At 47.7% G+C, this 27,516-nt stretch overlaps 1 protein-coding gene and 1 long non-coding RNA gene across 3 annotated transcripts; one reads left to right on the top strand and one right to left on the bottom strand.

Annotated features, from left to right (window-relative positions):
* Nucleotides 1-279: 279 nt before the first annotated feature.
* On the top strand, nt 280-26,662 carry ADAMTS10 (ADAM metallopeptidase with thrombospondin type 1 motif 10). 2 transcript variants are annotated; one of them, XM_072978070.2, is made up of 25 exons: nt 280-956; nt 4,745-5,065; nt 5,502-5,866; nt 7,320-7,479; nt 8,598-8,815; nt 9,898-9,981; nt 10,764-10,909; nt 12,364-12,407; nt 12,781-12,886; nt 13,383-13,529; nt 14,644-14,785; nt 15,447-15,554; nt 16,090-16,235; nt 16,398-16,461; nt 17,701-17,803; nt 18,324-18,457; nt 18,572-18,695; nt 19,045-19,125; nt 19,573-19,736; nt 21,027-21,153; nt 21,504-21,633; nt 21,873-22,077; nt 22,544-22,720; nt 23,194-23,350; nt 23,847-26,662. In XM_072978070.2, exons 2-25 carry the CDS (start codon nt 4,975-4,977, stop codon nt 23,954-23,956), a joined length of 3,333 nt encoding a protein of 1,110 aa, XP_072834171.2. In that variant the 5' UTR covers nt 280-956; nt 4,745-4,974; the 3' UTR covers nt 23,957-26,662. The 2 variants fall into 2 exon arrangements, with proteins under 2 accessions (XP_072834171.2, XP_072834173.2); XM_072978072.2 differs by lacking the exons at nt 280-956; nt 4,745-5,065; nt 5,502-5,866 and having other exon boundaries at nt 7,340-7,479; nt 9,893-9,981.
* Nucleotides 20,008-21,584, bottom strand: LOC140701684 (uncharacterized). The gene is made up of 2 exons (XR_013537914.1): nt 21,463-21,584; nt 20,008-21,177 (listed from the first exon to the last, which is right to left on the bottom strand). It is a non-coding gene; the product is annotated as an uncharacterized LOC140701684 (long non-coding RNA).
* Nucleotides 26,663-27,516: the final 854 nt, after the last annotated feature.

Raw genomic sequence — 27,516 nt, 5'->3', positions numbered from 1 at the left:
AACCACAGAAACCAGAATCTAAAAATGCGTTTATTTTCATACCATACAGAGTTTTGAAGAAAGGTCCCATCGTCATGATTCGTGGAGCGGGTAGATGACTAAAAACGAGGAAGAACGGACAGATCGATCAGAGGTTACCCTGCTTTGGGGCACTTTAGGAGGGAAAGACAACTGGGTGAGAAAAGTGCAATTTGGTAGTATGAGAGGAAGGCCAGACGTGAGATGGATGGACCCACTCACAGAAACCACAGCATTGCAGAAGAAGCCAAAGTCTCCGGCCTTATCCCGACAATGGCCCTCATTTTAACGCTCCCGCGGCGATAATCTGCAACCTCGGCTAAATACCCGGCCGCTCTTCTCTCTCTGCGTCTCCACCCCCTCTTTCCCCCCCATCTCTCTCCTTCCTTCCTTCCTTTCTGCACAGAGGTTCAGCAAACAGGCGACGGAGACTTGATCCTATAACAGAAAACACAGACCTGCCTTTTCGTGGCGTCACCGAAAGGGGAGGAGAGGGGGGGAAGGGTTGGTGAAAAAAGGAAAGAAAACACCAGTGTAACTCAGTGGTGGTGTTTTATTATATATATTTTTTGAAATTTACGCTGGCGCAATTCCTTTGGGGTTTGTTTTGTGTGTTTGTCTTCAAGAAGCCTCTTGTGGGGGGCCTCTCTCTCTCTCTCTCTCTCTCTCTCTTTTTGCCTTTCAGAAGCGAACGGCCAGTGTGTGCAACGAATCCGTTAATTCGTGTGCCACTCACATCGTTGCGAACAAATTTTTTTGTACATTTTGTTCTCTCCCCTCCCTCGCTCTGTCTGTCTGTCTTTCTGCCTCTCCCCCCTCTCTCTCTCTAGCAGTTCCCGAAGGAAATTCTTTCCCCAAGTTTGGACAAACTTTTCCTGAACCACAGGGAAGCGGATCCTGAGGGTTGCCAAGAGAAGAGGAAAGACCGCAGCAAAGGGGTAAGCAAAATTCTTTCTCTTCCTGCTCGAACCCCCCCCCCTCCCCATCATCCTAAATGTGGAAGAGCTCCTTCTGAGAAACTTGCAACTGAAGGTTGGGTCTTTTCTTTCCTCAAACTTCAAAGCTAGCAAGGTCAAGAATGCGCTGTCAGTTTCAGCTTGGACGAGAGTCTGAGGAGATGATTTCTCTCTCCCCCCCCCCCCACTGTCTCTGGAGGTCTCCTTTTTGGGAAGGTGCACTCCGCCACCCTCCCAAGACATGGGAAGGGGAGCACATTTTGGAGGAGGGGGGGTGCACGCCAGCGATGCTCGGCAGGCCTTCAGAAAATCCCACACGTAAGCAGGAGCATTATGGCCCCATGTTTTCATGGGCCTCAGCTGGCCTCCAACCATCTAGTCATTCCAGTATCCAAGATGATTCCTCTTTTCTTTCTTCCTTTCAATTTTTCCCTTCCCACTTCCCGGCAAATATTTCATGGCAACGGCTCTCCTCTCTCTCTCCGCGGCCGCTTCTTCACAGGCCCTGCGGAATGATACCCCCCCCCATCTCTTTCGGCTGCCCCTCGTAAAGTCAAACCCAACTGCCTGGTCTCCTGTTCTGGATACCAGGCATCTTGTTCTCCTCTCGGACGGCCTCCCGCCCTCTTAACATGCACCCAAAGCCGGTCTCCTGGAAAAAAAAAACTTAAAAGCTAGTCAGATTGCACCTCTAGCTTGCTGATTTTTTTTTTTTTTTTTTTTTTTTTTTGGCACCAAAATGGAAGTCATATGCTCCCCGGATTACATCCTTAGAAGCCATTTCCACCCTCCCAATCCATGGCCCCCCCACCATCCCTCTGCAGAAAATGGTCTAAAAAATGAAATTACACCTCCCAGCTGGTTTAATTAATCCCTTGGAACACACCACTTTAATTATCTGAGCTGACCTTTCTTAGGGATGAAATGCCAGACTTTCATTATAGCCTGGCGGATGGGAAGTGTAAACAACGGGCCTTAACGAAGGAGAAGCTTCGTCAGGCTCATGGTGGGTTGGTGGTGGAAAAAGCTTCTGCCCTCATATGTGTGATGCTCTACTCTGGACTTTTAATCCGTTTCGGGCAAAACCTGAAGGATGGTCCCAGCTTGAATCAATGGGATGTACGTCAATGTTATATTCAATGGGATGAATGTGGGGTGGATGGCTGGGTGCAATCCAAAATGGCAGGAGAAGGAGACTCTGGTCGCTCCCCGTAGGAGAAATAACTAGAACTGGCTTGTCTTAGTTTGCAAAATGAGACAAGACTTAGTTTGCAAAATGAGACAAGTTGAACATCTACTGGTTGAACCAGTAGATCTTCAACCACAGAATCATGGAGCTGGACGGCCGCTTCGTGGTCATCCAATCCACCCCACTGATGATGCAGGAGAACCAGAACCACAACTTATTTTGGTAGGAGGCAACCCAACTTCTTATTCAAAGCCGCTTGTGGAGAGTCCGACACCGCCCGAAGCGCTCTGTCGCATGATCAGATCGCTCGTACCACCAGAAATGTCTTCCTAAGGCTGAGTCGCAATACAGCGGTTAATAAATATTGGTGTTATTGACCTTTGGAGAAATTAAAGTGTAGAACTAGCTGGAATTACAGGGGAAGAACTCAACCCAAAAACCCGCTACGGTAAGGTAGCAAAAGAGGAACCATCTCTCCCATGTTTGCTACAAATAAAAGGGGAGCAAACCACCGAAAACTCCAGCTAGAAAGGGTGGGGAGACCACCAGGAAAGGTGGCAGAAAGGAGGGGAGGAACTTATATGGGAAAGCCAGGAATCTAAAGTGGGAAGGGGTTTCTGACTAGGAAGGAAGGAAGGAAGGAAGGAAGGAAGGAAGGAAGGAAGGAGCTGATGATGGATAGAAGGAAGGAAGCCTAATGAGAAACTTTGAAGGAGTTTTCTTCACTCCACTTGGGGCCTTCAGAAGAAAGGCCAAATGTTAGCAGATCTGGGGCTTCCAGGCAGCAGCCATATGCTTTCAGGGACATGAAAGGCTGGAGCAAACAAGCTCCTTGTTATAGTTAAAGAGGTACCGTTCTTGGCACCGAAGCGAAGGCCTCGCCATCTGCTTCGTATTAGCATCTTCTCTCCGAGCATCTGGAGCCCGGCGGCTGAGACTCCTCCAGACCCAGTGGCCAAATTAGGAACAGTTGCCTTCTTCCCTCCCCACTCCTTTCCCCAATAAGCAGCATGATCCCCCCCCTTCCTGCTATGTTTTGCTCCTTCTCTCCTATGCGCACACAACCCCCCCACACACACACACACACTTATTGTTCACCTCAAATGTTTCGCCCGATTTCCTCCCCTTGCCACGTGAAGCCTGGGGAGCCATTGTTCGGCAAAAAACCCGGTGGGGCGCGAGTTGGGGAGAGAAGGGGGCAGAAAGAAAAGCCGCTCGAAAACCTGGAGGGGAGACCAGGCCAATTATGAGACTTAAGCCCGGCAGTGAACCAGGCCTCCACTGGGAAGCGCTGGAACGGTGACAGAATTGAGCCTTCGGGTTGAAGAAAAAAATGCTGACTCCAGACAGATCCCTACTGGGCTGCATTCCTTCCCCTTTTAAAAAAAAAAATTCCTTTTTTCCTCTCCTCCTGACATTCTTCCCCTGTTCGTGTTCTCGGTTTCGTCCGTTCAGTTCCTCCTCCACCACCACCCCCAGTCTTCTCTTTCTGCTCAACCTTTGCTTTTTCTCCCCTCTCTCTCTCCAAAACCTCGTTTTTCTCCTCATTTCCGACCCAGAATGGGAATCAGAGAGGAGAGGGGCCCGTACGATCCGGAGCACGGCAGGTCCATAATTGGATGTGTAGAAGTTGCATGTTGTTGTTTTCCGAGGCAGGCCCGACTTCCTGTTTCAATACCGGGTTGGGGGGGGGGGGGTCCACATCAGGCTAGCCTCTTGCAGAAAACCCACCAAGACCTTTTTGGCTTCTTTCAAACTGCATATAATTATTGCACTCCAAAGCACTGCTGTTCTTTATTTATTTGCCTCTTTCTTTCATGGCCTGTTGTGTTTCTGCCCATCTTTCCTCCAAAGAGATTGAGGTAAGAGCTATAGAGCTTATCATCTCTTCCTGATTTTTGTTCTCACAACAATCCAGCAAGGTTGGACTGCTAGAGAGAGAGAGAGACAGAGAATAAGAGTGGGCCAATGTTGCCCAGGGAGGTTTCATGAAACCTGGGTTTCTAACCATCACACTATGTGACTATACCAGTTCTCTCTCTCTTTCTTCTCCTCCAGTTTCTTCCTTTTCCCTTTCTCCACTTCCCCTTTTTCCTCCTTTCCCTCCTCTCCACTCCTCTTCATCTCCTCCTCTCCAATCCCCCTCGTTTCCTCCTTTCACTCTTCTCCACTTCCCCTCGTTTCCTCCTTTCCCTCCTCTCCACTTCCCCTCGTTTCCTCCTTTCCCTTTTCAACATTCCCCCTCGTTTCCTCCTTTCCCTTTTCTCCACTCTCCCTTGTTTCCTCCTTTCCCTTTTCTCCAATCCCCCTTGTTTCCTCCTTTCCCTCCTCTCCACTTCCCCTCGTTTCCTTCCTTTCCCTTTTCATCATTCCCCCTCGTTTCCTCCTTTCCCTTTTCTCCAATCCCCCTTCTTTCCTCCTTTCCCTCCTCTCCACTTCCCCTCGTTTCCTCCTTTCCCTTTTCAACATTCCCCCTTGTTTCCTCCTTTCCCTCTCCAACATTCCCCTTCCAGTTTCCTACGATCTCTCTCCTCCATTCCTGCTCTTATCGCTGCCTTTCCTTTCTTTCTTTCTGACACAGCCATGCATCAGAGAGGCAGCACATGCTGAGCAACGCGGGCCATTTTCAACGCACCACAACTCCTTGCCTGTGCCTGCTGCTTCGGAAAAAGCATCTGGCAGCCAAGAATGGCTGGCACGCCACTCGTGACCCCTCGCTTAGTATGAGTGGTCGCTCAGAGAAAGAAATGTGGGGTCAGATCCGATCCGCCTGGTCCAACGCTGCCCAGCCCGCAAAGATTCCTCCCACCCATGATGGCAACAGCCTGGAAACTTCTAACCTGGACCCTCATCTCCACCATGTCTGCGGGCAACCTTCCTGGCTACAGTTTCCAGTCACAAGGTAGAGTTTCTCGGTTGCTACAAGAAACGTCGCACCTCTTGGTTTCATCAACTCCAACAAGACCACTAAATCCTGTGCCGTCAGGTTTGCTACCTGGGAAGACGTGTCGCCCACGTGGGGAAAGTGTGCTGCTTTTTCCTCTTCCTTCCTTGCTCACTTTTCCTTTTGTGCTGTGCCTTTCCTCAATCATACACCACACTATTCATGCCTTGATAGCCCAGAAAAGGGGTAAAAGGAGAAATATGAAATAAAAGGTAATAAGAACAGCAAGGTGTTCGATAGCCTTAAATTCTAGGGGTCCATTTACTGATTTGGCCTTGCCCCACCCTCAAGAAGAAGAAAATGTTCAAGCAGTTGAATTCTGAAAGGACAAAGGGGCAAAATGAACTCTGCACACGGTCATAGTCACCCTTCTGTCTCTTCCTCCCCAATACAGAGGAGTTCCTCTCCAGCCTCGACCACTATGAAATTGCCTTTCCGGTCCAGGTGGACCAAAATGGGGACTTCGTCAGCTTCGATGTGAGAAGTCCACACCAACGGCGGTCCCGGCGCCACGCCGGCCCCCCGCTCTACGAACAGCCGGAGCAGCAGGTTTTCTACAAAGTCTCTGCCCACCGGACCCAATTCCTCCTGAACCTGACTTTGCACTCCAACCTCCTGGCCGAGCGCTTCCGGGTGGAGTACTGGAAACGAGGCGGGGTGGACCAGCACCACGAATTCCACGAGAACTGCCACTACGCCGGCCACTTGCAGGATAAGTTCCTCAGCTCAAAAGTAGCCATCAGCAACTGCAACGGACTGGTGAGTGTCTGGAGTTTTGTCCCTCTTTGGGGTTCAATGTCTGATGAACAAAACAGATATATACACCATATCCGCTGATTCACTTATCCACACACTGAAATATTAAAAGAAAAATCTCCCAAATATATATTTTTAAATGATGAAGTTACCAGAGCTGGCCACTAGAGGGTGGCAAAGGCCATGCGACGCATAGCATTCCCTATTCAAATAGCATTCCACATTTTTCAGCAAGTGGGATATGGGGGTTCTACCATACAATTTTATTTATACAATCAGCAAGGTATGTAATGACTGTTTCTGACTTCCCAATTATATGAAGCTGCTTGAACCTTTAAAGATCTGAGAATCACAATCGCGGGTCCATTTCATCTAAGCCGATGCTTGTTCAGCATCTCCTGCCAAGGACAGTTTTGTGAGAGGCAAAGCACCCCAAAAATGGCAGAACCGCATTGCCAGTGACAAAACTCCAATCCACCATAAATGAAGTATTTAAAGATAGCACTCGGCTGGCTTAAGGGAGTTGTTTTGGTCCTTTTCAGCCACTGGGAAAATAGAAACGCATCGAAACAAGGTTCAGTGTAACTCAATTTCAATTTGTCTGAGTGACATAACGCTGCGCTGCATCTGACATAGTGCTGAACTACATTAGCAGGTTATGTGCTTTACATGCGTGCCTCTGTTGTATAAAACTGGGGAGGGTGTTATATGGTAGGGGAGCAGCTCCCAGTGAATAATGAGGGGATCAAAACCATCATCCCCCCCCCAAAGCCCACCCCTCAATGGCTCACCTCTCTGTATGAAAAGAGGAAAGAATTAGACACAACGCAGATGTCAGGAAGAAATTTTCTCACCAGACGGTGGAAGAAATTAGGCACAGAAAGTCTGCAGGCAAGTCCTGGTTTTTCTTTTTCTTCTTCTGGAGAGGAAACTTTCTGTTTGGAAAAAAAATATATAGGTTATGTAAACAGCTTTTGAGGACAGGCGAGGTGTGTATGATACTAACATATTTCTTCCTGAAAAAGCCTGGGAAATTAAAGCCTTTGAATATTTAGGCTACCTGAAAATTCAGGACCAGCATTGTTACAGAACTTTCAAGTTCTGAAAACCTCTCGTCATGGTTAGTTCCAAAACCTGCACCACCTGTTTAATCTTGGAGAAACAGGGCAGTGTACTGCTTGGAGAGAGAGCTTTGATTGAAGTCTCTCCCCTCCCTTCCAAACCATGAAATCTGCACAGATTTCTTTGGATTTAATATTTCCTTACTATTGTGACAATAAACAGTCTTTCACTTCTTAAAAGGGCCCTGCTTCTAATGATGTGTTAACTGTACTGTTTATCATGTAGCACCAGGTAGGTTTTTTTTAAAAAAAAAAATAGAACTGACCCATAAGCATCATGCCACCAATGATTAAGCAGAAATGCCCAATTTCCCTCCTTTTGAAAAAAAATTCAGCATGGCGTCATCATCTCCGAAGATGAGGAATATTTCATCGAACCACTGAATACCGAATTTAACACCAGTGATGGGCAGGAAAGCGAACGGACACCCCACGTGGTATACAAACGGTCGTCCCTCCAACACCCGCACATGGATGCCGCCTGTGGTGTGTTAGGTATGAGCGGGGCGGTAGCGCAGCCAACCCTTGGAGCCTAGATAAATTGCTTGAGACAGGAAGTTTCTAGTCCTCAAGCATTCCCAAACAGGTTTGAAATGGCTGGAGGGAGGGCTGGCGAAATCTTCAAACACATGTGTCCTGTAACTAGCAAAACGTGCCAAAGGAAGAAACGAGGACGCTTGCCACGCTAACCTCACCCTTTTTTCATCCGAAGTCACAACAGTGTTATTGTTACAGAGGAAGAACCCCCCCCCCCAACTGGGAGAGATTTTTTTCTCTGTGTGTGTCTATGATCAGCTATGGAAACTGGAGTCAGTTTTTTTAAAAAAAGTGGAACATGGGTTTTGTAGTGCCAGCTGAAACAAACAAACAAACAAAAAAACGAGAGGCTGGGAAACCAATTTTAAGCCACAATGTCTCAAGCCATCTTAAGGCAAGAAGTGAGGGGTCTTTTGATCTCATGAATGCTGGCTTGGGTTCCAAATTTCGGAGGGTGGCGAGAGATAGAGACAGCAATAATAACATTGCAACGCGAATTTTTTTAAAAAATTCAGTGTTCGCCAATTCTCAAATGGATTTCGGGGTTTTCACTTTGGGGCAAAAGAAAGTCCATGCCGTCTGTCCTCCGAAATTTGTGCTCCCCCCCCCCCCAAATGAGAATAAACATTTGTTAGGATCCTTATATTATTCTTGTTATTCATTATTCTCTGAAGAAGTGAGCTCAGACCCACGAACATTTGCGAAAGTTAAAAACGAGATTCTTAGATGTCTCACAAGACTTCTGATTTCTCTTCTTCTTAATACTGCTCTTGTTAATAATAATAATAATAATAATAATAATAATAATAATAATAATAATAATAATAATAATAATAATAATAATAATAATAATAATAATAATAATAATAGTTTCTATGCCATCCAGTTAGTGTCGAACGCTACTCTCAGTGGTGTAGATTATAAAACAGACAAATCCCAACCACCTGTGTGTGTTTGTGTGAGAGAAGATTTTCTTCTCAAAAGAAAAAGCCAGCCATTTTGAGCAAAAGACCCTTGACACAAAAAAACGAGGGAGACTTTGCTTTATGCACAACCATTTCTAATCCCCCCCCCAGATGAGAAACCGTGGAAAGGGCGGCCATGGTGGCTCCGGACACTGAAACCCTCCCCCGTCAAGACGCTGGGCAATGCCACGCAACGGGGCCAGCTGCCCCTCAAGCGGTCGGCAAGCGTCGAGCGTTACGTGGAGACCCTGGTGGTGGTGGACAAGATGATGGTGGGCTACCACGGCCGGAGGGACATCGAGCAGTACATCTTGGCCATCATGAATATTGTAAGTGTTATAAACATGGCGCTCGGGTTCATCTGCCCCTCCCCTCCCCACGTTTCCCATCTACGAGAGTTTTGAGCAGGCCAAAAAAATGCCCTGGGAGACGACATTGGCGAGCCTGTTGAAACGCAAAAAACGTTCAGTGACACCGTTGTGTGCATGAAAGGAGGGCGGAGAAATGCACCAGAAGTGTGAGTCCGTATTAGGAAACTGTGTTTATAATTTCCATGAGGAAAAGAGGCAGAAATTCAACATGCAATTTCCCCTTCCTTCCTTCCTTCCTTCCTTCCTTCCTTCCTTCCTTCCTTCCTTCCTTCCTTCCTTCCTTCCTTCCTTCCTTCCTTCCTTCCTTCCTTCCTTCCTTCCTTCCTTCCTTCCTTCCTTCCTTCCTTCCTTCCTTCCTTCCTTCATTCATTCATTCATTCCTTCATTCATTCATTCATTCCTTCCTTCATTCCTTCCTTCATTCATTCATTCATTCATTCATTCACCACCCATTACTGCCAGAGCAGTATTCTGGGTGGTTTCCAAAAAGAGAAGAGAAACCCAAACAGAAATAAACTGGAACCGCTGAAAACAATTTAGACAAATAACAAATGAGGCAGAGAGCCACCGTGGTGATTTTCCCATCATGGCAGGACAAGAGTCAACCAAGGTTGGTGCGGAAGGCCTTAAGCTAGGTTTTAAAGTTGCCTCCAGAACATCCGCAGGGAGGGAGCCAGGCGTAGCTTCTCCGGAAGCCGCCACAAGGTTTGGTGCCACCACGAAGAAGGCCCTGCCTCTTGATGCCTTGCGGACCTTCCTCAGGAGACGATGGTCTGGGAAGTCGTTGTTGTGCTAAGAACCGCTCCGTTGGGGATTCTTCCAGCTATCGTTTGTCTTACAAACGATATCCCATATTCTATTGCTTAATTTCCCCCCCCCCCCTCATCTTGAAAGGTTACGTCTTCCCCTCAAGACATTGAGTAGGACGCAGAATAATCTCCGTATTTCCAGGCAACCCTAACACTGCTGCCTCCATCTTGGTGTCTGGTTGTGTGTTGGCTTTTAATAACACTGGTCTTTCTTTGTTTTCTGGAGGTCAGGTTGCTAAACTTTTCCAGGACTCAAGTCTAGGAAATATTGTCAACATCCTCGTCACCCGCTTAATCTTGCTGACGGAAGACCAGGTAAGGACGGTTCCCCAGAAAGGCTTGGAAGCCACAGTTCCCGTGAAAATAACCACTGGCAACGCAAATTCCATCCTTTGTTATGCTTTAGTGGCTTCGTCTACCCCCTACGAATGTCCACCAGTGTCCTACCAAGCTAACCAGTATGGTGGCTCCATCCCCCCCCAAAAAACCTCTTAAGGATTCAAGATGATAAAGCCATAAGTAGAAAGACTGAGGCTTCCCTTGCAAAATTGAAATATATAGTAAATAGCAGATTAAAGGACAAATTTCCCTTTTCCTTTTTCCTCTCCAGCCCCCTGGGCCCCCCGAAAAGCTTCTTCAGTCTATGGGGGACCTTCCTGATCCATGTTACCCCTGTGAAAGGTGGGATCGGGCTGTGGGGAGTCACAGACCCAGTTTTTTGGGAGAGCCACTAAGGGCCCACACCCAAGATAGATAAGAGCAGACCTTTGACGCCTTCTGAGCCTAAAATACAGGTGGCAGGGGAAGTGTGCTCCTTCAGATGTGGTGGAAGCGCCCAAAGAAGAAGGTTCTTCGAAGGGAAAGAGATCCGAGCTGTGGGGGCAAACACAGAGAAGGCCCTGTCACATGTTAACCGACCAGATAGGCGGGATATAAATAAAATAAATAAATAAAATAAATGTCCCAACTCAACGGATATCAGGGTTGGTCAGGACAAACAATCCAACGCCTCTCCAGAAGATCTCACGGGGGGGGGAGGGAGAAAGGTTCTCCTTTTTACATAACATCCAAAGTGTGCCACTTCTTATCTTCTTTAGCCCACCCTGGAGATCAACCACCATGCCGGGAAATCGCTGGACAGTTTTTGCAAGTGGCAGAAGTCCATCGTGAACCGCAACGGCAATGGGAACACCATTCCGGACAATGGGATTGCTAATCACGACACCGCTGTTTTGATCACCAGGTGAGGGGAACGTTCCAAGGCCAAACTTTTCTGGCCTGGCTGTTTCCGCCCCCCCCCCCCCGCCCCTCATTTTGCCTCCTGCTTTCCAAGATCCCCAGATGCTCCCTTGTCTTTCTTGACCAGCGCCTGGAAAGTCTTTTGGTGTGTGCGCGAATGGATAAATGCGATTTTCTTGCTCCGAGGATGGGAACGTCTGGTTTTTATATGCATGTTCCAAAAGAATGGAATGGCTTGTTTGCATCTTTTGGCACGAATCAGCTGGTCCTGGGGGCTGAGAAAACTTTCATTTTAGGAAGCCTCATTTCACCCCATTGCCGATTTTTTCCCCCGCTCCGTAAAAGGCGGAAAAAAAGATTGTACCAGAATGATGTTGTTAAACATGGCCAGGCGAGCGCTCTTTCGCACTCGCCTCTCTCTGGGGAGACTGTTCTCCTTTCGCCTCCTCACGTTCCATACGTGCAGGACATGCTGGACGAGATGGTTTCCAGACTGGGGGGACGGATCACCCTCCGGCCTGACCATTGGAGCAACCCTTACCGAGCTTTCCCCCTCGGGTCCCGGAGACCTGCTTAAAAGAAAACTAAGCTTTTGGACAAACCACAGGGCCTGCGCCTCGTTAAACGTCCACCCAGCCTCCTCATAAATTCTTCTCCAGCTGCCTTGATAGCATCTGGATGTATGGCAGGATCTCTCTCTCTCTGTCTGTGTCTGTCTCCCTCCTCTGCCTTTTCCCTCAATCTCTTTGCTTCTCCATGTGCGTCTTTCTTCCCCCTCTGTTTTCTCTCTCCGCCTTTCCCTTTCCTGTTCTCTCTTCCTTTTTCTTTCCTTTTTAGACCTTTTTTATTTTTCCTATTTTCCTCGCTGTTTCCACGTCTTCTGTTTCTTGCCCTGTATCAACATTTCTTATCTCTGTCAATATAAATCTATCATCAGTTCCTTCCTACTTTCCATCAACTTCCTTCCATCAACTCCTTCCTTTTTCCCAACTCATTCCTTCCTTTCATCTAGCTATCCCTTCCTTCCTTCCTTCCTTCCTTCCTTCCTTCCTTCCTTCCTTCCTTCCTTCCTTCCTTCCTTCCTTCCTTCCTTCCTTCCTTCCTTCTATCCTTCCATCCATCCATCCATCCTTCCATCCTTCCATCCATCCATCCTTCCATCCATCCATCCATCCCTTCCTTCCTTCCTTCCTTCCTTCCTTCCTTCCTTCCTTCCTTCCTTCCTTCCTTCCTTCCTTCCTTCCTTCCTTCCTTCCTTCCTTCCTTCCTTCCTTCCTTCCTTCCTTCCTTCCTCCCTCCCTCCCTCCCTCCCTCCCTCCCTTCTTCAGGCCCACTTCGTCCTCTGACATCAACCTCTTCGTTCATCTCTTTGGGTGCTCCTTCACTCCTCCGCCCCTTTCCTCCGCCCTTGTGGTGGCTTCTGTGCTCATGTGCATGTCCCTCACCTTCTCCTTTCAGGTATGACATTTGCATCTACAAAAATAAGCCGTGCGGGACTCTAGGTGAGTAGGAACCCCGCGATCCCATCCTTACAACCGGCACGGCTGGTCCGATTTCAGATTTTGAGGGGAATGCGTGGGAATCTCAGGATCAGTTCTCTGGTGAAGACGGTGGTGGTGGTGGTGGTGGTGGACACCTGGATCTGACGGTGTTCCTGTTGTCGCCTTCATCACAACCCTGAGAAGCTGTTGATCGAGCCAAGCATGAGTGGGGGCCCCTCCCCACCTCACCCCATGGGTTTCACAGCTCCATGGAGCCTTGAACCCGGCCTCATCTCCTTGACGCTAACCTCTGTTTCAACACGAGGCCTGCACCGTGATTCAGAGGGGGCTTCTTTAATGCCCCCCTCTCCAAAAATGGTTCCCCCTCTCACAGGCTTGGCCCCTGTGGGCGGGATGTGTGAACGTGAGAGGAGCTGCAGCATCAACGAAGATCTCGGGCTGGCCACGGCGTTCACCATTGCCCACGAGATCGGCCACACGTGAGTCTGTTGCAATTTTATTTTTTGGGGGCCAGGAATGATCAAATATCGGACACAGCCCCGGAGCGGGCAGGGTTTTGCCCCACCCACTGCATTTGAGAATGGTGCAATAGTCTCTCTTGGTTGCTAGTGTTGGAATAAGAAATCCTTCAAAAGCTTTCCAGCTTCTGTACAGGAATGGGGTGCCCCCTGCCCCTCTGCCTCAGGCAGCAAAGTTTCCTAGGTCAGCCCCAGAGGCTGTCGGTGTTCTCCAATTTCCACGGACTTCCCAGACAATTGGCTTATTTTTATCTTCCTCCCTAACAAATCCCATTTTAAAACACACACAAAATCAGGATGGCACATTTCGGGTATCTGAACATGGCAAAAAATCCCAAATGACTAGCATTGCAGGCGGGGGGGGGGAGCGCTGAATCTCAAATGATAACTTTTCCTTCAGCAGCAAAAAGGAAACAAGAAACAGGCGTCCACATTTCATTTTTTTCCCCCCTTCCAGCTTTGGCATGAACCACGACGGTGTGGGAAACAGCTGCAGCTCTCGAGGGCAGGAGACGGCCAAGCTGATGGCAGCCCACATCACCATGAAAACCAACCCTTTTGTGTGGTCCGCGTGTAGCCGAGATTATATCACCAGCTTCTTAGAGTAAGGCCTGGGTTGGTTATTCACATAGGTGCATGTCCTGCCTTTTCTTTTAAAAAAAATCCAAACAAAATTGGCACAATAAGATCCCCCCCCCATATCAGCAGAGGATGCTGAAATAATGGGGGTTATAGCAAATCCTATTATAATAGCAAGAGCTATACAGTAGGACCCCCTCTATCTGCGGAATCAGTATCTGCTGATTCACTTATCCAGTGCCTTAAGATACTAAATTTAAAAAAAAACACGAACACAGGAATACATATTTACATGTCTTTCCAGGATGTGTTTACCAGAACTGGTCACTAGAGGGAACCAGAAACTGGGGCAGCTGAACACAGAAGCTGCAACTCTACTTGTACATAACATAGTCTCTGGCTCCCTTTAGTGGCCAATTCTGGTAATTTCATCATTCATTTTAATATTTTTAATGTTTACAGACTGTGGATGTGTGAATCAGCGGATACCAGTCCTGCAGATAAGGGGGTCCTCCCGTATTTATTTATTTATTTATTTATTTATTTATTTATTTATTTATTTATTTAAATTTTCAATGTATATACCAGCACACAATGACCCTCTTGAGTCAGGGGAAACTGAAAGAAGTCCAGATTTGGGGTGCAACTCATTATTATTGATAAGAAGTGATTTGTAATTGGCCGTAAGAACGTTTCACTGGGACCAAAAGATAAATCTGGCACGTAACTGAAATTAGTCTGAGTTTCTATGATGGACTCATGGTCTATGTGGACTTCCCTAGTTTGGTGTAGTTGAGCCCGCAGGAGACTCTCTTAGAACATTCTGTATTTTTAAAAAAGTAACTATAAGTAACAAGGTTAGTTACTTTGTAGAATAGTAACTGTAACTAAAAACTTTTGGGATCCTGTAACTATAACTATAACTAATTCCTTTCCAGAAGTAGTCTTCCAAACTTTGGCCAATGGCCATCCATGGAGATTCATGGCTTAGTAAGGACTAGGAACTTGATTTCCCAAATGTTCTGAGGCTACCTGCCCTTCTTGCCATCCGTGACTCACTGCCCCCTTAAACTTTTCCCATGGGTCACTTGAACCACTGACACCCGGTTATTTTCCCCTCCCTATCTTCTGCCTTCAAGTTCCGGGATGGGACTGTGTTTGAACAACGCTCCCCACAAGCAAGATTTCGTCTACCCAACAGTGGCGCCGGGGCAGGCCTACGACGCGGATGAGCAGTGCCGTTTTCAGTACGGAGTTAAATCTCGCCAGTGTAAATATGGGGTAGAGAAGCCTTCCTGCTTTTTCTCTTCCTTCTGGGGGGTGGGTGGGTTGGTGGGGAACCGACTTCCCACCAAGTCAAGCTAGTGATTCTGATTGCATGGGGAGTTGGGGTGGCAGAAAAATCCGCTCCGGCTTTCCGTGCGCACTTGGCAGGCAGTCCGGAAAGGTGCTGAACCTGGTGTCGGGTCAGACATTGGTGCGCGATGAGATTTTTTGGCCCGTAAAATGCATGTGCTGTTGCAGAACTAAACCAGCGGCAGATCACGGTCTGGATAAGCCCTTACGTTAACCTCTTACCTCTGTTTCATTACAGTTCCAACCACCCCCCACTCCCATGGATGCTGAAAAATGTGGATTAGAGCACACAGTATTTAATAGAGAACACTATACTGTACATAGCATGGTCTCTGGCTCCTTCTAGTGGCCAGTCTGGTAACTTCACCTTTAGAAATATATATTTCTAGGATTTTATTTTAATATTTTCAGACTGTGGATAAGTGAATCAGCAGATACCGATGTGGCGGATATGGGCTTCCTACTCTATTTTTAATTTTTTTAAAAAAGATCAAGGTGCGGAAATGGAAAGCGAACGAGCCGTGTGTGCAAGACAAACCTCGGCTGCCTTTATCCATCCTTCTGTCTTTTGTCTCCGTCCCGCCAGGATGTTTGTAACGAACTTTGGTGCCTGAGCAAGAGCAACCGCTGCGTGACCAACAGCATTCCGGCGGCGGAAGGGACCATCTGCCAAACCAACACCATCGAAAAGGGGGTACGTTGGCCACGCTGCCCAAACACTTCCGGCCGTGTAGCTCTTTTAAGCCTCCAAGGGTCGGTCCCGCGTGGAGTTCCCGCCCGTCCAGCTCGTGATGGGGAAAGTTCTCTACCTGCAACGCTACAGAGCCGATGCTCAATGAGATGGGGGTGAAATGGACTGCTCACATGTCTTAGAAGGAGCCTCGTCCCCGTGCTGCTCTTTAAATCACGTTCTCATCCAAAACCATGAGGTCTACAATCTTGATTTGCTTTCACATGGTACTGTATTATTTAAATTGAACTTTGCACCCAGAGCAAAAAAAAAAAAAAAAAAATAGGGGCACGCGTTGCTTCCTTCTTTCCTAATTTGTCTTCCAACCGCCCTGCAAGGCAGGAAAAGTGAGAGAGAAAGAGAGAAGGGGAGAATTGGCAGAAGGTCAGCCAGAGGCAGCCAAGCCTGCGAAGGGCACCCAAGCTGAGCGGGTCAGAATACTTATTTTTGATCACCTAGGGGCTCTGACTACCTTCGTCTTGTCTCCTCCTTGCTGCAGTGGTGTTATAAACGGGAATGTGTGCCTTTTGGAACACGGCCAGAAGGGGTGGACGGCGCGTGGGGCTCATGGTCATCCTGGGGAGAGTGCAGCCGGACATGCGGCGGCGGCGTCTCCTCGTCCGTCCGCCACTGCGATAACCCACGGTAAGGAAATCCGGGCCGTCGGGCAGAGAGCTGCCTGGCCACCAAATCCAAACGAAATGTCAAATCTAAACAGGAATCTCAGAAAGGCAGCAGAAATGAAATAGCCGTGTTCTTACATTCTGAGAGATTTTTTCCCCCCTTCCGTTCTTTCTCTTCCACAAGGCCGACCATCGGAGGGAGATATTGCTTGGGGGAGCGGAAACGATACCAATCCTGTAACACCGATGTGAGTTAACAAAATCTTGAGGATAAGGATATGAATAATATGATGAAGAGGAGGAGGGATCAATGAATGGACAGGGGCCAGAGAGTCCAATGAAGATAAGGAAGGTTTTTTAAAAAATATATATATTTAATCAGAATTTCCCCTTCAAATAGCCCAGAGCCGATGGGTTTTCCAAGAAGGCAATTACTATCTTACATTGCTAGCCTTCAGTGTATCACCACCTGAGATGGGGTGCTCCTGTGCAGAGATGTTTAACAGCCCCTGATGGATGGGGATGGGATTTTGGGATGTTCTAGACCACCATCATTCTCCATTCTGGGGCGTCCGCCTACCATTTCAAAGACCTAAATGTGGTTCACCTGGGGGACAAGGCCTAGTGTCACCCGTGTCACCCGCGCGAGCCAGGAGGTGAGGCTGAGGAGCCTAACGCCGAGGGAGGCCCGGAAGGAGAAGACAAGAAATCCGGCCTTCTCGGCGGTGGCTCCTCGCCTCTGGAACAACTTACCTCCTGTGATCCGCAGGTCTCCCTCGCTGGGTGTCTTCAAGAAGCAATTGAAGACATGGTTGTTCCGGCAGGCCTTTCCATCATACACCTCTTGACCCCCCTCTTTTCTGTTTTTGTTTTTTGTTTTGTGTATTATATGATTTAATGTAGTGTTTTCTTCTTTTAAAATTGTCTATTTTCGTTGTCTTATATTATTTTTATGGTTGTTAGCCGCCTAGAGTGGTCCTTTCAGACCAGATAGGCGGGGTATAAATCAAATAAATCAAATAAATAGATCTGAAGCTTTCTGGTTTAGCAAGGCCAAGCGGCATTTCATCTTCCTGTTCCTGCCCCAGTGCAACCTGGGAACTTTTCCGAACAGGCGCTAGGCCTAGCTACACCTTCTGGTTGAGGCCCTCCTCCCAGGTGAGCCACACTGAGATGTTGGAGGTGTCTGTAAGGGCAGGGAGAACTTCCAGAATGGAGAATTATGGGATTTGCGATCTTGAAAATCCAAAAATCTCACCGACGTAGATAGATTCACTACTGTAAGAAGAGGGAAGAAGGATGACTCAGACTATGTGTTTGTAGAAGAAGGGCTGCTTTCCAGCAAGAAATCTGAAGTCAACTACCAAGGCATCGTTGGGGGCCATGCGGTGGTAACAGATGTGGGGAAAGGGGGTCAACTCTGCCTGATCAAAAAGTGTTTGCAATGACCCGGGGAGCCTTTTTTTCCCCTTCTTACCGTTGCTCAGGATTGTCCTCCAGGATCTCAAGATTTCCGAGAACTTCAGTGCGCCGAATTTGATCATATTCCATTCCGCGGCAAATATTACACCTGGAAGACCTACCGAGGAGGTGAGAGTGCCGTTTCTCTCCAGGGTGAGCTTCCGAGTCTACGAGACGTTGGCAACCTTGGGCTCAACCACTGGACCTGCACCTGAACTTTGTCAGGTGGTGTCACCTTGTTCATGGTTCCAACCAGCCATGGCCTTTCATGAGACCCTTGTCTAATCCATTCCCCGTTCTCCCCTTCCTTTCATCTGGAAGCCTTCTGCAAGAACATGCCGGCACCAGGGTGATGGTATCCATAAGGGAGAAGGTGGTTTTGAAAAGTGCAGTCAATAAAATCATACAGAGACGCAGCAGTGAACCTCCTCAGAATCTGTATTTCCTTGGAGGTTCCCGAGTCTCTTATGCATTTGATGCACAACTTTTTTTTACAATTCTGAAAAAGATCTGGAGCTGTGACAATGGGAAAAACTCATATCGCTTGACTAAATTAACTATACAGAAATCTACATTCATCCCTCCCACAAAGGGGAAGCATAGCAAACATAGGTCTACGCTCTAAACCTGTCTGTTTGAACCCTTCCAGGGGGTGTCAAATCCTGCTCTTTGAATTGCCTAGCAGAAGGGTTCAATTTCTACACGGAGAGGGCCGCGGCTGTGGTCGACGGCACCCCCTGTCGCCAAGACTCCATTGATATCTGCGTCAGCGGAGAATGCAAGGTGACAGCCCATGGTCCCTAACCACTAGTCCTCTCTGCCCCATTCCCCATTGACTAAACAGTTTGAGTTTTCTATTATAAATCCACCCCTGCTCTTCCCCACCACCACCCCCAGCATGTAGGTTGTGATCGCGTTCTCGGTTCGGACACCAAGGAAGACAAGTGCCGTGTGTGTGGTGGGGACGGGAGCACATGTGAAACTATCGAAGGCATCTTCAACTCTTCTCTGCCTGACGGAGGTGAGGACAACTTTCCAAGTCCAGAACAACAGACCCAGTTTCGCCATTTTGCGAAGTTCCACCCTTCCAAAATCCTTATGGGTGGGTTCCTATTGGCCAGCGCCTGACACGCCACAACCCCTCGAGCCAGGAGGTTGAGGGTAGACTCACTGAATCAGATGGTTTTACACAGGTGTTGATTAATAATTCCACAATTGATTCCACTTAGGCTGATTCTGACTGCAAATGTCACGTAGCTTTCGGCCACCGCAGTTGCTCTTGTTGAGAGTAACCGTTGGATTTGGCTGGACCATTATTTTGACGACATCAACATTTGCGGATCTTACCAGTTCCTTCATTTGCCTCACAGGTTACGAGGAGGTGATCTGGATCCCCAAGGGATCGGTACATATTGATATCCGGGAAGTCAACCTTTCTTTCAACTACCTTGGTGAGGAAGTGGATAGTTCCTGCTTGGATCGTAGGCCTCCTATCTGGGAGATGAACCTTGACCTCTGGGTTTCTATTCTGAACGTCGGCCCTTCTTTCTCTCACATGGTCTTTCTTGCTCTCGTTCAACAGTCTCGTATTTTTCTCAGTGACTGGACAACATTGTTTGATGTTGGCCAACATCTGGATTATGGTGGTTTCTACCACCTGAGTAATGTTGTGTCTCCAGAGTCAACCCTACCATGAGGCAGATGGAGGTGGTCAGCTGGTTCCCTCTTGGTTCCCTTCTGCTCGTAGACAATCATCTTGTTCTTTATATCTCTGGTAGCATAATGTCTTGATTAGACCCTATTGTTTTTTTTTCCCCTCATGGCCACTAATTCATGGCCTATCCAAAAAGAACCATCTGCCTTGAGCCTAAAACTCTCACTTTGACTCTTCCACCCAGCTCTCAGGGGGGAGAACGATGAATACTATGTCAACGGGAAACTCTCGATTGATCCTCCCCGACGCTTCGATGTTGCCGGGACCACGTTCCACTATAGGCGATCTCCAGATGAGCCAGAGTCGCTGGAGGCCCTGGGACCAACCAACATCACTCTCATTGTCATGGTTGGTTATCACGCCGAAACGGAGAGTGTCCAGCGGGGTGGGGAATAGTGGATCTCACAGAAAACTTTCTTTAAAAACATAAACTGGGCACCCTCTTTTTTTGAGTCTAACCTGCTGAAGAACTGAGAAAAATGGTGTTTAATTATCCATGATAGACTAGAATCATCCATAAATGATGGGATCCTTGATAGGCTAGGACCATCCATCAGTGGTGTGATCCTTGATAAAGTAGGATCATCCATCAGTATATGATTCTTGATAGGCTAGGGACTTTGTTGCAGATATGTGTGAAGTTCTGTTTGTTTTTTGGGGGGTTGCAGCACCCAGTTTACAGTGGTGCCTCACTTGACGACGTTAATCCGTTCCAGCGAAATCGCTCTAGAATGAAATCGTCATCAAACGAAAGTAAAACGCCCATTAGAATGCATTAGAAACCAGTTAATGCGTTCTAATGGGTGAAATATCTCATCGTAAAGCGAAGATCCTCCATAGGGCAGCCATTTTCTGCTCCCTGTAGAGCGAAGAATCTGTCCCTAACACAGCAGGGAGCCATTTTGCACAGCGGGCGGCCATTTTGGAAACCTGACAATCAGCTGTTTTGATTGTCATTAAGCAAAAAATCGGTTCCCGAAGCAGGGAACCGATCATCATAAAGCGGATTTTCCCCATAGACACATCGTTTTGCGATCACAATAGTGATCGCAAAAACCTCATCATACAGCGGATTTGTCGTACAACGAGGTAATCGTCAAGCGGGGCACCATTGGGATCTATAGCTCTCAAAGTGAAGTCCCCCCCTTTTGATTAATTGAGGAACAGAGTGATTCATAGTGTCATTCCTGATAGGCTATGATTCTTGATATGACGAATATTGGGTTGCAACATAACTAAGGAATAGGTTGGTTGTTGGGGTGATCCCTGATGGGCTAAGAATGGTGCTTGTGACCAATATAAGAAAGAACTGCCCATTTCTCTAAGGGCTTCCATTATCCCTTGGTGAGACCATCACATCACAAAACCCGTCCGGCTGCATGATATCTTTAGGTCCAGTGCTTGATCCCTGATTGTATGAGATCACTTGAAGAATAACACATCAGAATGTCCATGGAGGAAGCAAACCGAGGAATCAAAGGGGAAATGTAATCCATCTCTAACCCACCCATGAGCTCCTGGGGACGTTCCTATAGTAAATTCCTTTTTTTATAAATCTTTTTAAGGAGAAAGAGGTGGTCCAGGCCCTTTTCTATCCTCCCCCCAGTGCTGTTTGATGCTGATGTCCTCTCTTTGTAGGTTCTCGTGAGAGAAGAGCTCCAGAGAATCCGGTATAAATTCAACGCCCCCATCGCTCGCAGTTCCATGGCCCAGTATTTTTGGCAGTACGTCTCATGGACAAAATGTTCAGCCCTCTGTGCTGGAGGTAAGAATATCTAGAGAAGTGATTCTGGGGCGGGGGGGGGGAGAGACAAGAGATGGAAAATTATTTGTTGCAAACTAGCAGAAGCTAGAAATGCCAACTTATTGGGGGCAGTGGATCTACCCAACTTTCACGGTAGCTGTTTTAACAAATTCGTTGGAACCGATCTTTGATTTATAAGTTAGTTTGCTTGGGTCCCTGACTGGTCTGTAGGGTTTCCTTCCGAGTCTGTGCTCTGCCTGAATCGCATCGCTCCGACACTAACACCCTTCCTCTCAAGCCGCGGATGCTACACAAAAGTGGCCCTCCTACCTGGGCCGTTGTCTCCTTGCTCCTTCCGGTTTGTCCCGCAGGCAGTCAGGTCCAGCCCGTCGTCTGCCGGAACCAGGCCGACAGCTCCACAGTGTTCAGCCACTTCTGTAGCCCTGAAACCAAGCTGCCCGAGAGGCAGAGGAAATGTAACACCGAGCCATGCCCGCCAGCGTGAGTGGGGCTCCTTTTCCCGGCTTGTGTGGAGGTGTGGGTTGTGGCCGTGCGGGAGAGGGCCCCCCCCCCCGAGAGATCTAGGGAAAAAGACAAGAGCAAATTCTCATGATGGTTTTCCAGAAAGGCTTTGCGTTTAGCAAATACAGGAGAGTGCTAAAAACAAGGGTCCTATCCATAAAATCTGGCATTCACCCCAACCTCCCCCCTTTTTCTTACCAACACTCCGACTCCACCAGCTGGGTGGTCGGGAACTGGTCCGAATGCAGCCGAAGCTGTAACCAAGGGGTGCGCACCCGGAGCGTGACCTGTCGGCGCAAGATCTCCCTCACCGAGGAGAAAACCCTCGACGATGGGGCCTGCCCTCCGCCCCGCCCGCAAGTCCTTGAGCCATGCAATAACCAGACCTGCCCTCCGGAGTGGGCCACTCTGGATTGGTCCGAGGTGCGTTTCTCTTCCGGTACAAGAGGTGGGGGGGTTCTCTTTCGGCCCCGTTCTGTTTCGTTGGCGTTGAATGGCAGCTGAAATACAAGGATAAAACAAGAGTTCATTGACCATACAAGGAACTCAGAAACAATTATTGTCATTAATATTTGTAGCACTAGAGCCACGAAATTAGCAACCACTAATTGCATGTTTCTGAAACAAAAAAGGCAGCTACCCAGCCCTACCTAGCCCTTCAAATTCTGAGTTCAGATTACATGAAGGAGGATGACGTGAATTAAGGATCCTCTATCTTCCCCCCCCCCCCAATCGACCGTGCTTCACTTCGGCCAGGCGGATGTCACACAGTCTTCTGGGTGTTCAGAATGGCTGGACCTGTTGAACTGAGCCAGGATGGGTGGTGGAGGAACAGGTTGGGTAAACGCTGGTTTGCCAGTCTAACGACCCTCCCTTTTCTGGGTTTCAGTGTACCCCCAGCTGCGGGCCAGGATTCCGCCACCGGATCGTCCTCTGTAAAAGCGGAGACCACAGCTCCACCGTGCCAACCTCTGAGTGCCCCAAGGATACCAAGCCCCCCACCAGCATTCGGTGCAGCCTCCAACGGTGCCCACCCCCGCGTTGGGTCACCGGCGAATGGGGAGAGGTACTCTGAACTATCTCGCTTTGCTAGCTTTCTCCGTTTTTAAAGAAGAGCCTAAAAAAGGGTTCCAGGATGGGTTGGCGAAAGCTGGCCCGTTCACCTGATGACGATTCACAAATATCAGAAAGGAGACAACTCCTATCCCCACGGGTCCTGAGATGGATGGGAAAGGAACACACACGGGGGGAGATCTTTGGTGGTTTCCCTGAAAGATCATCCCTAAGCAATGGGATCCCCGATAGGCTAGAATATTGTTGCGGAGGTGTGGGAAGACTTTTTGAGTTTTTGTGAAGGACAACTCCCAGAACTGTACATCCAGGGTCCTCAATTCTGGGCTAGAAGGTTCACAAGAGTGTAAATTTCTCACATCAAAGAGATGGTTTTGAGCTCAACGGAGGGACTCCCGCTCTCATAGCTGGAGGTTGGGTCACCTTGAGCTTGCCCATGACTTAGACACTTCTGCTTATTTCCCATAGTGCTCTGGGCAGTGTAACTTTGGCCAACAACAGCGGTTGGTCCAGTGTGTGACCCACACCGGGCAGCCGTCCGGCGAGTGCTTGGAGACTCTGAAACCGGCAGTGACACAGCAGTGCAAGAACAAGTGCGACCCCAGGCCAACAGAAAACCTTGAAGGTATCTGATGTGGTGGGCTTGGAGAATCAACCTCCCCTCGTGGCATCTTCAGGGCCTCAGGGGGGGGGGGAAGCAAGTCAAAGAGATTGGATGTTCAGATTTCCTGGACTAGAAATCCAACAATTATCCATTCTTGAAATTCCACCCGATGGACGAGATGCCGCAGTGTGGCTCGCCTGGGAGAAAGGCCTGCACTGAGAGCCTCGGTGCCTGAGCTAGGCCTAGCTCGGCCCAAACTTCCTGTTTCTTTCTGAACAGGAAGTTAGGCCAAGCTAGGCCTTCCAGTTGAGGTCTTTTTCTTCCAGGTGAGCCACACTGAGGTGTCTTGTCAGGTGGAACTCCCAGGACGAGGAACTATGGGATTTGTAGTCCAAGAAATCTGAACATCCCATCCTTCAACTTACCTGCTGATTCTACCAGGAAGGAAAAGGAGATATTTCAATGACCAGTTAAGGTTTCTCTCATTCTCTCTCTCTCATTTTCTCCCCTTCTCCAGAATGCAAAGATGTGAAGAAAGTTGCTTATTGCCCTCTCGTGCTAAAATTTAAATTCTGTAGCCGGCCTTACTTCCGACAGATGTGCTGCAAAACCTGCCATGGGCGTTAAATCTCACGGGAGGGTGGTGAGAACGGCTGAGCGTGGCACTCCAAAGAAACTGGAATGACTCTGGAGGAAAGGGGAGGCCGCGTCCCCCCGCTGCCCCAAACCGCCCCTTCTCAACGAAGAGTGTCCACGAATCCACCACAGAGGCAGCCGGCCGTGGCACCACTCCGTACTTTTCCTCTGTTCCCTTTGGGGCCTCCGTGGAATGGCCACCGGAAAGTGAGCTGCAACGGTGGAGGAAGAGGGGGGGATGTCCAAACGTGGCGCGCGGGAACACCCCTGTCCATAGACAGAAAGGAGGGGACCCAAGCCGGGGCAGCTGAATCCATTACTTGAAACTCGGATATTTTTAATTTATTTTTAGGGGCGCTGCCGGGTCCCACGGCCACCCACTGCCCTGCCACGGTGCTGATTCCCAGACTCCCCACCCACGCCTTTCATCATGCAGAGGAGAGCGAGTGATCACCGGCACCCATAAAAGTTGCCGGTTATTGCTCCTGCGAAAGGCGATGCCTGGATTTCCCCCATATTCCGTGGGTTAGGTGGGGCCACCACCGAGGAGGCATGTTCAGGATCATAGATGGGAAAGAGCAAGGTATCCCCACGCCGCGACTGTTCAATGGAGGCAAGTAGGCAGAACAGAATCTTCCGCGGTGGCTTTCCTTTTTTAAAATCCCTTGCCTACAGCTTGGGGGAGCCCATGATAACCCTTCGGTCTGAGCACGGTCCAGCTTTGCACAAAGAGAAGGTGGGTTCTCTCCCAGCAATCCATCTATTGAGGCTTTAATGGAAACTTTTAAAGCTGGTGCTATTTAAGACACTGACTTCATTGCCGCCTTCCCCACCCCCCAAGAACAGAGTCAGACCCTTGAATTGCTGCTTTAAAGTTCAGGCCAAAACCCGGAGCAGACTCGCCATCAACACCCAAACACACAATTTTGGAATTAGAGATGCTCAGTTCCTAAATTGGTCTTGTTTGATCTCTGAACCAGATCTGGCTCCGCCACAGTGGCCCAGACCTCAAGTCGATTTGGTTTAGAATTCGGATTCGCAGACATAAATCGGTGCTATGATTTTTTTGATGTTAACTTCTCTAGCTTTTACTTTATTTCTAAAGAACAGCACAGAGTTTTCTAACCTGGAAGGTTCATCACCGAGACCAGCCTTAGCAGCTGTAACTGAAATTAGTTATTTCCAGAGTCTTGAGGGAATGACTGTAACTAATTACTGTTCAGAAGTAACTTCTCGCATTCTCAAAAGGAATCTTAAACTGGATGACATTGAGGTGGTTCAGCTTTAATCTTCCTGCACAGTCTCCCCAAAAGGACCCCCAATATAAGCCCCCAAAACCTTACTTGGGAGGAACCAGAAGCAAAAAACTAAACAAAACAAAACCAAGCCCAAAATGTAAAGAGCTTCAATATTATAAATATGGAATAAATCTGAGACATTCATTCCTACAAGCTAGAATTCAAGAGGGCTGAATGGATTTCAGGTGGAGTGAATTTGTGAAATAATAGCAGTAAAACCAGAAGAGGGTTTTATCTGCTTCTCTATAATGGCTGTCTGAATCCAGAGATGGGAAGTGCTATGGAGGTCCTTTGAACTACAAAACCCACAATCCACAGCCTGGAAGAGCTTTTCCCATCTTGGGCTGGATCCTACTTGGAAAAATACCCATAAAAATGAGAATAATCCGGTTTTTGGAGATACCCTCACAAGCCTAGAAAACAGGGGGGGGGACCCACACTCATGCCTGGAGGGACCCAAAATGTTCAATTTTGAGTGAAAAACAGGTTTGGCTTTTTCATTATTTCCTCAGGCATTTGGCCATGTGAGGAAATTCTTGCATTCCAGTCTGGCCATCCTGAACATTTAAGATGGCTGTGTTTTGCTGCTTGCAAAAGTTACTTTTTATTACAGTAGGACCCCTGTATCTGCAAGATTGGTATCTGCAAATATTAAAAATATTAAAAGAAAAAACCTAGAAATATATATTTTCACCATGTATTTGCCAGAACTGGCCAGTAGAGGGAGCAAGAGACCATCCTATGTACCGTATTCGTATTACTAAAGAATTCTTAGCATGGGCTCTGGCTCCCTCCAAAGGTCAGTTCTGGTAAATACATGGTGAAAATAATTTTTTTCTAGATTTTTTTTTCTTTTTACCATGCTATGTATAGCTTTTGCTATTATCTGCAGTTTTCAGCCTCAGGGAGAGGCTTGGCACCAACCACCAGATACATGGATCTTACTGTATTATAATTCCTGCAATCACCCAGCCAGCTCGACAGTGATTCAGTGCTTCTGGAAATTTTAATCCCCCCAAATGTAATTTCTACACATACACACAAAAGCTCTGCTTATCAGATAACATAGATGACTGCATTATTGCCTTGTTAAAAAAACCAAAGACTTTTATAATCATCTCCTGGCTGACTATCAAGGGATACAAAATATTTTTTAAAAAAGATTTAGTTACATGGTGGTGCTGATGGTTTTCTCTTTGCTCTGAGGCTAGTGGGCAAGACTTGTTTTCACACGTTCATATATAAATATATACAGATATATTGTATTAATAATATTATTATTGTTATTATAGAAAAATGTTTTAAAATCCTATTTCCATGATGAGAGAGAGAGGCTGAGAGCAAGAGAGAGAGAATGATAATAAAGCATGATTTTTATAATAAAGTATTACACCTACCAGCCCGGTGTTGATTTTTTTGGATGAACTGTCTTTTCCTCTCCCTTTGGTAGCGAAAAATGCAAAAAATCAGGAGGAGCACAAATTTCGGTAAGATGCCCGTATCTGCAGGAGATTGATTCCAAGCTCGTCCCCCCGTGGATACTGAAAAATGTGGATAATAGCAAGTGCTATTTTAATAGCTCAATGCTATATACAGCATGCTCTATGGCTCCCTCTAGACGCCAGTTTGGTTAACTTCATCTTTAGAAACATTTTTTCTAGGATTGTTCAATTTTGAAATATTTTCAGATTGTGACTTTAGTGAATCCGTGGATACTGATTCCACAGATAAGGAGGTCCCTACTGCGTGGGCAGTGAGGAGCAGTTGGCATTCGTTACCTAGAAGGAAAGGAAATTATGGAAAAAAGCAAAAATGAGCAAACAAGCCAAAAAGGGGGGAAATAGATCTTTTTGGAAAGGTGGTTGTGCTCGATTTTGAGTCTTCAAAGACCACGGGGAAATAAACAGGACATTCAAATGCACTGGAAAATGCTAGAATTTAAATTTGAGGAGCTACATAAGGTGGAACACTGTGGAGATGTTCTCCTGGATTAGAGTTGGTCCCAGACCCTGTTGAAATCTGAGAGAAATCTCTCCATGGGGAAACACATGGGTTGGTGGATAATGGGAATCATAGTCTAACGCTTGGGTCTGGTGTCCTCACCTTCCGCTTTGGAGCCCCTTTCCTCTTCTTCACAAAGATCCCACTGTCCGGTTTTCGTTCCAGCTGAACTGGCGACTCCCCTTCCAGAGTTTGGTCCAAAAGGCGGCCATGACAGGACTTTCTGTGACCTCACAGCTCCCCAGCCAATGA

This window comes from Pogona vitticeps, chromosome 7, assembly GCF_051106095.1.
Source record: "Pogona vitticeps strain Pit_001003342236 chromosome 7, PviZW2.1, whole genome shotgun sequence".
NCBI classification, from domain to species: domain Eukaryota; kingdom Metazoa; phylum Chordata; class Lepidosauria; order Squamata; family Agamidae; genus Pogona; species Pogona vitticeps.
The sequence above is the reverse complement of the archived record's forward strand: the minus strand, read 5'-3'. Positions and strand labels throughout refer to the sequence as shown.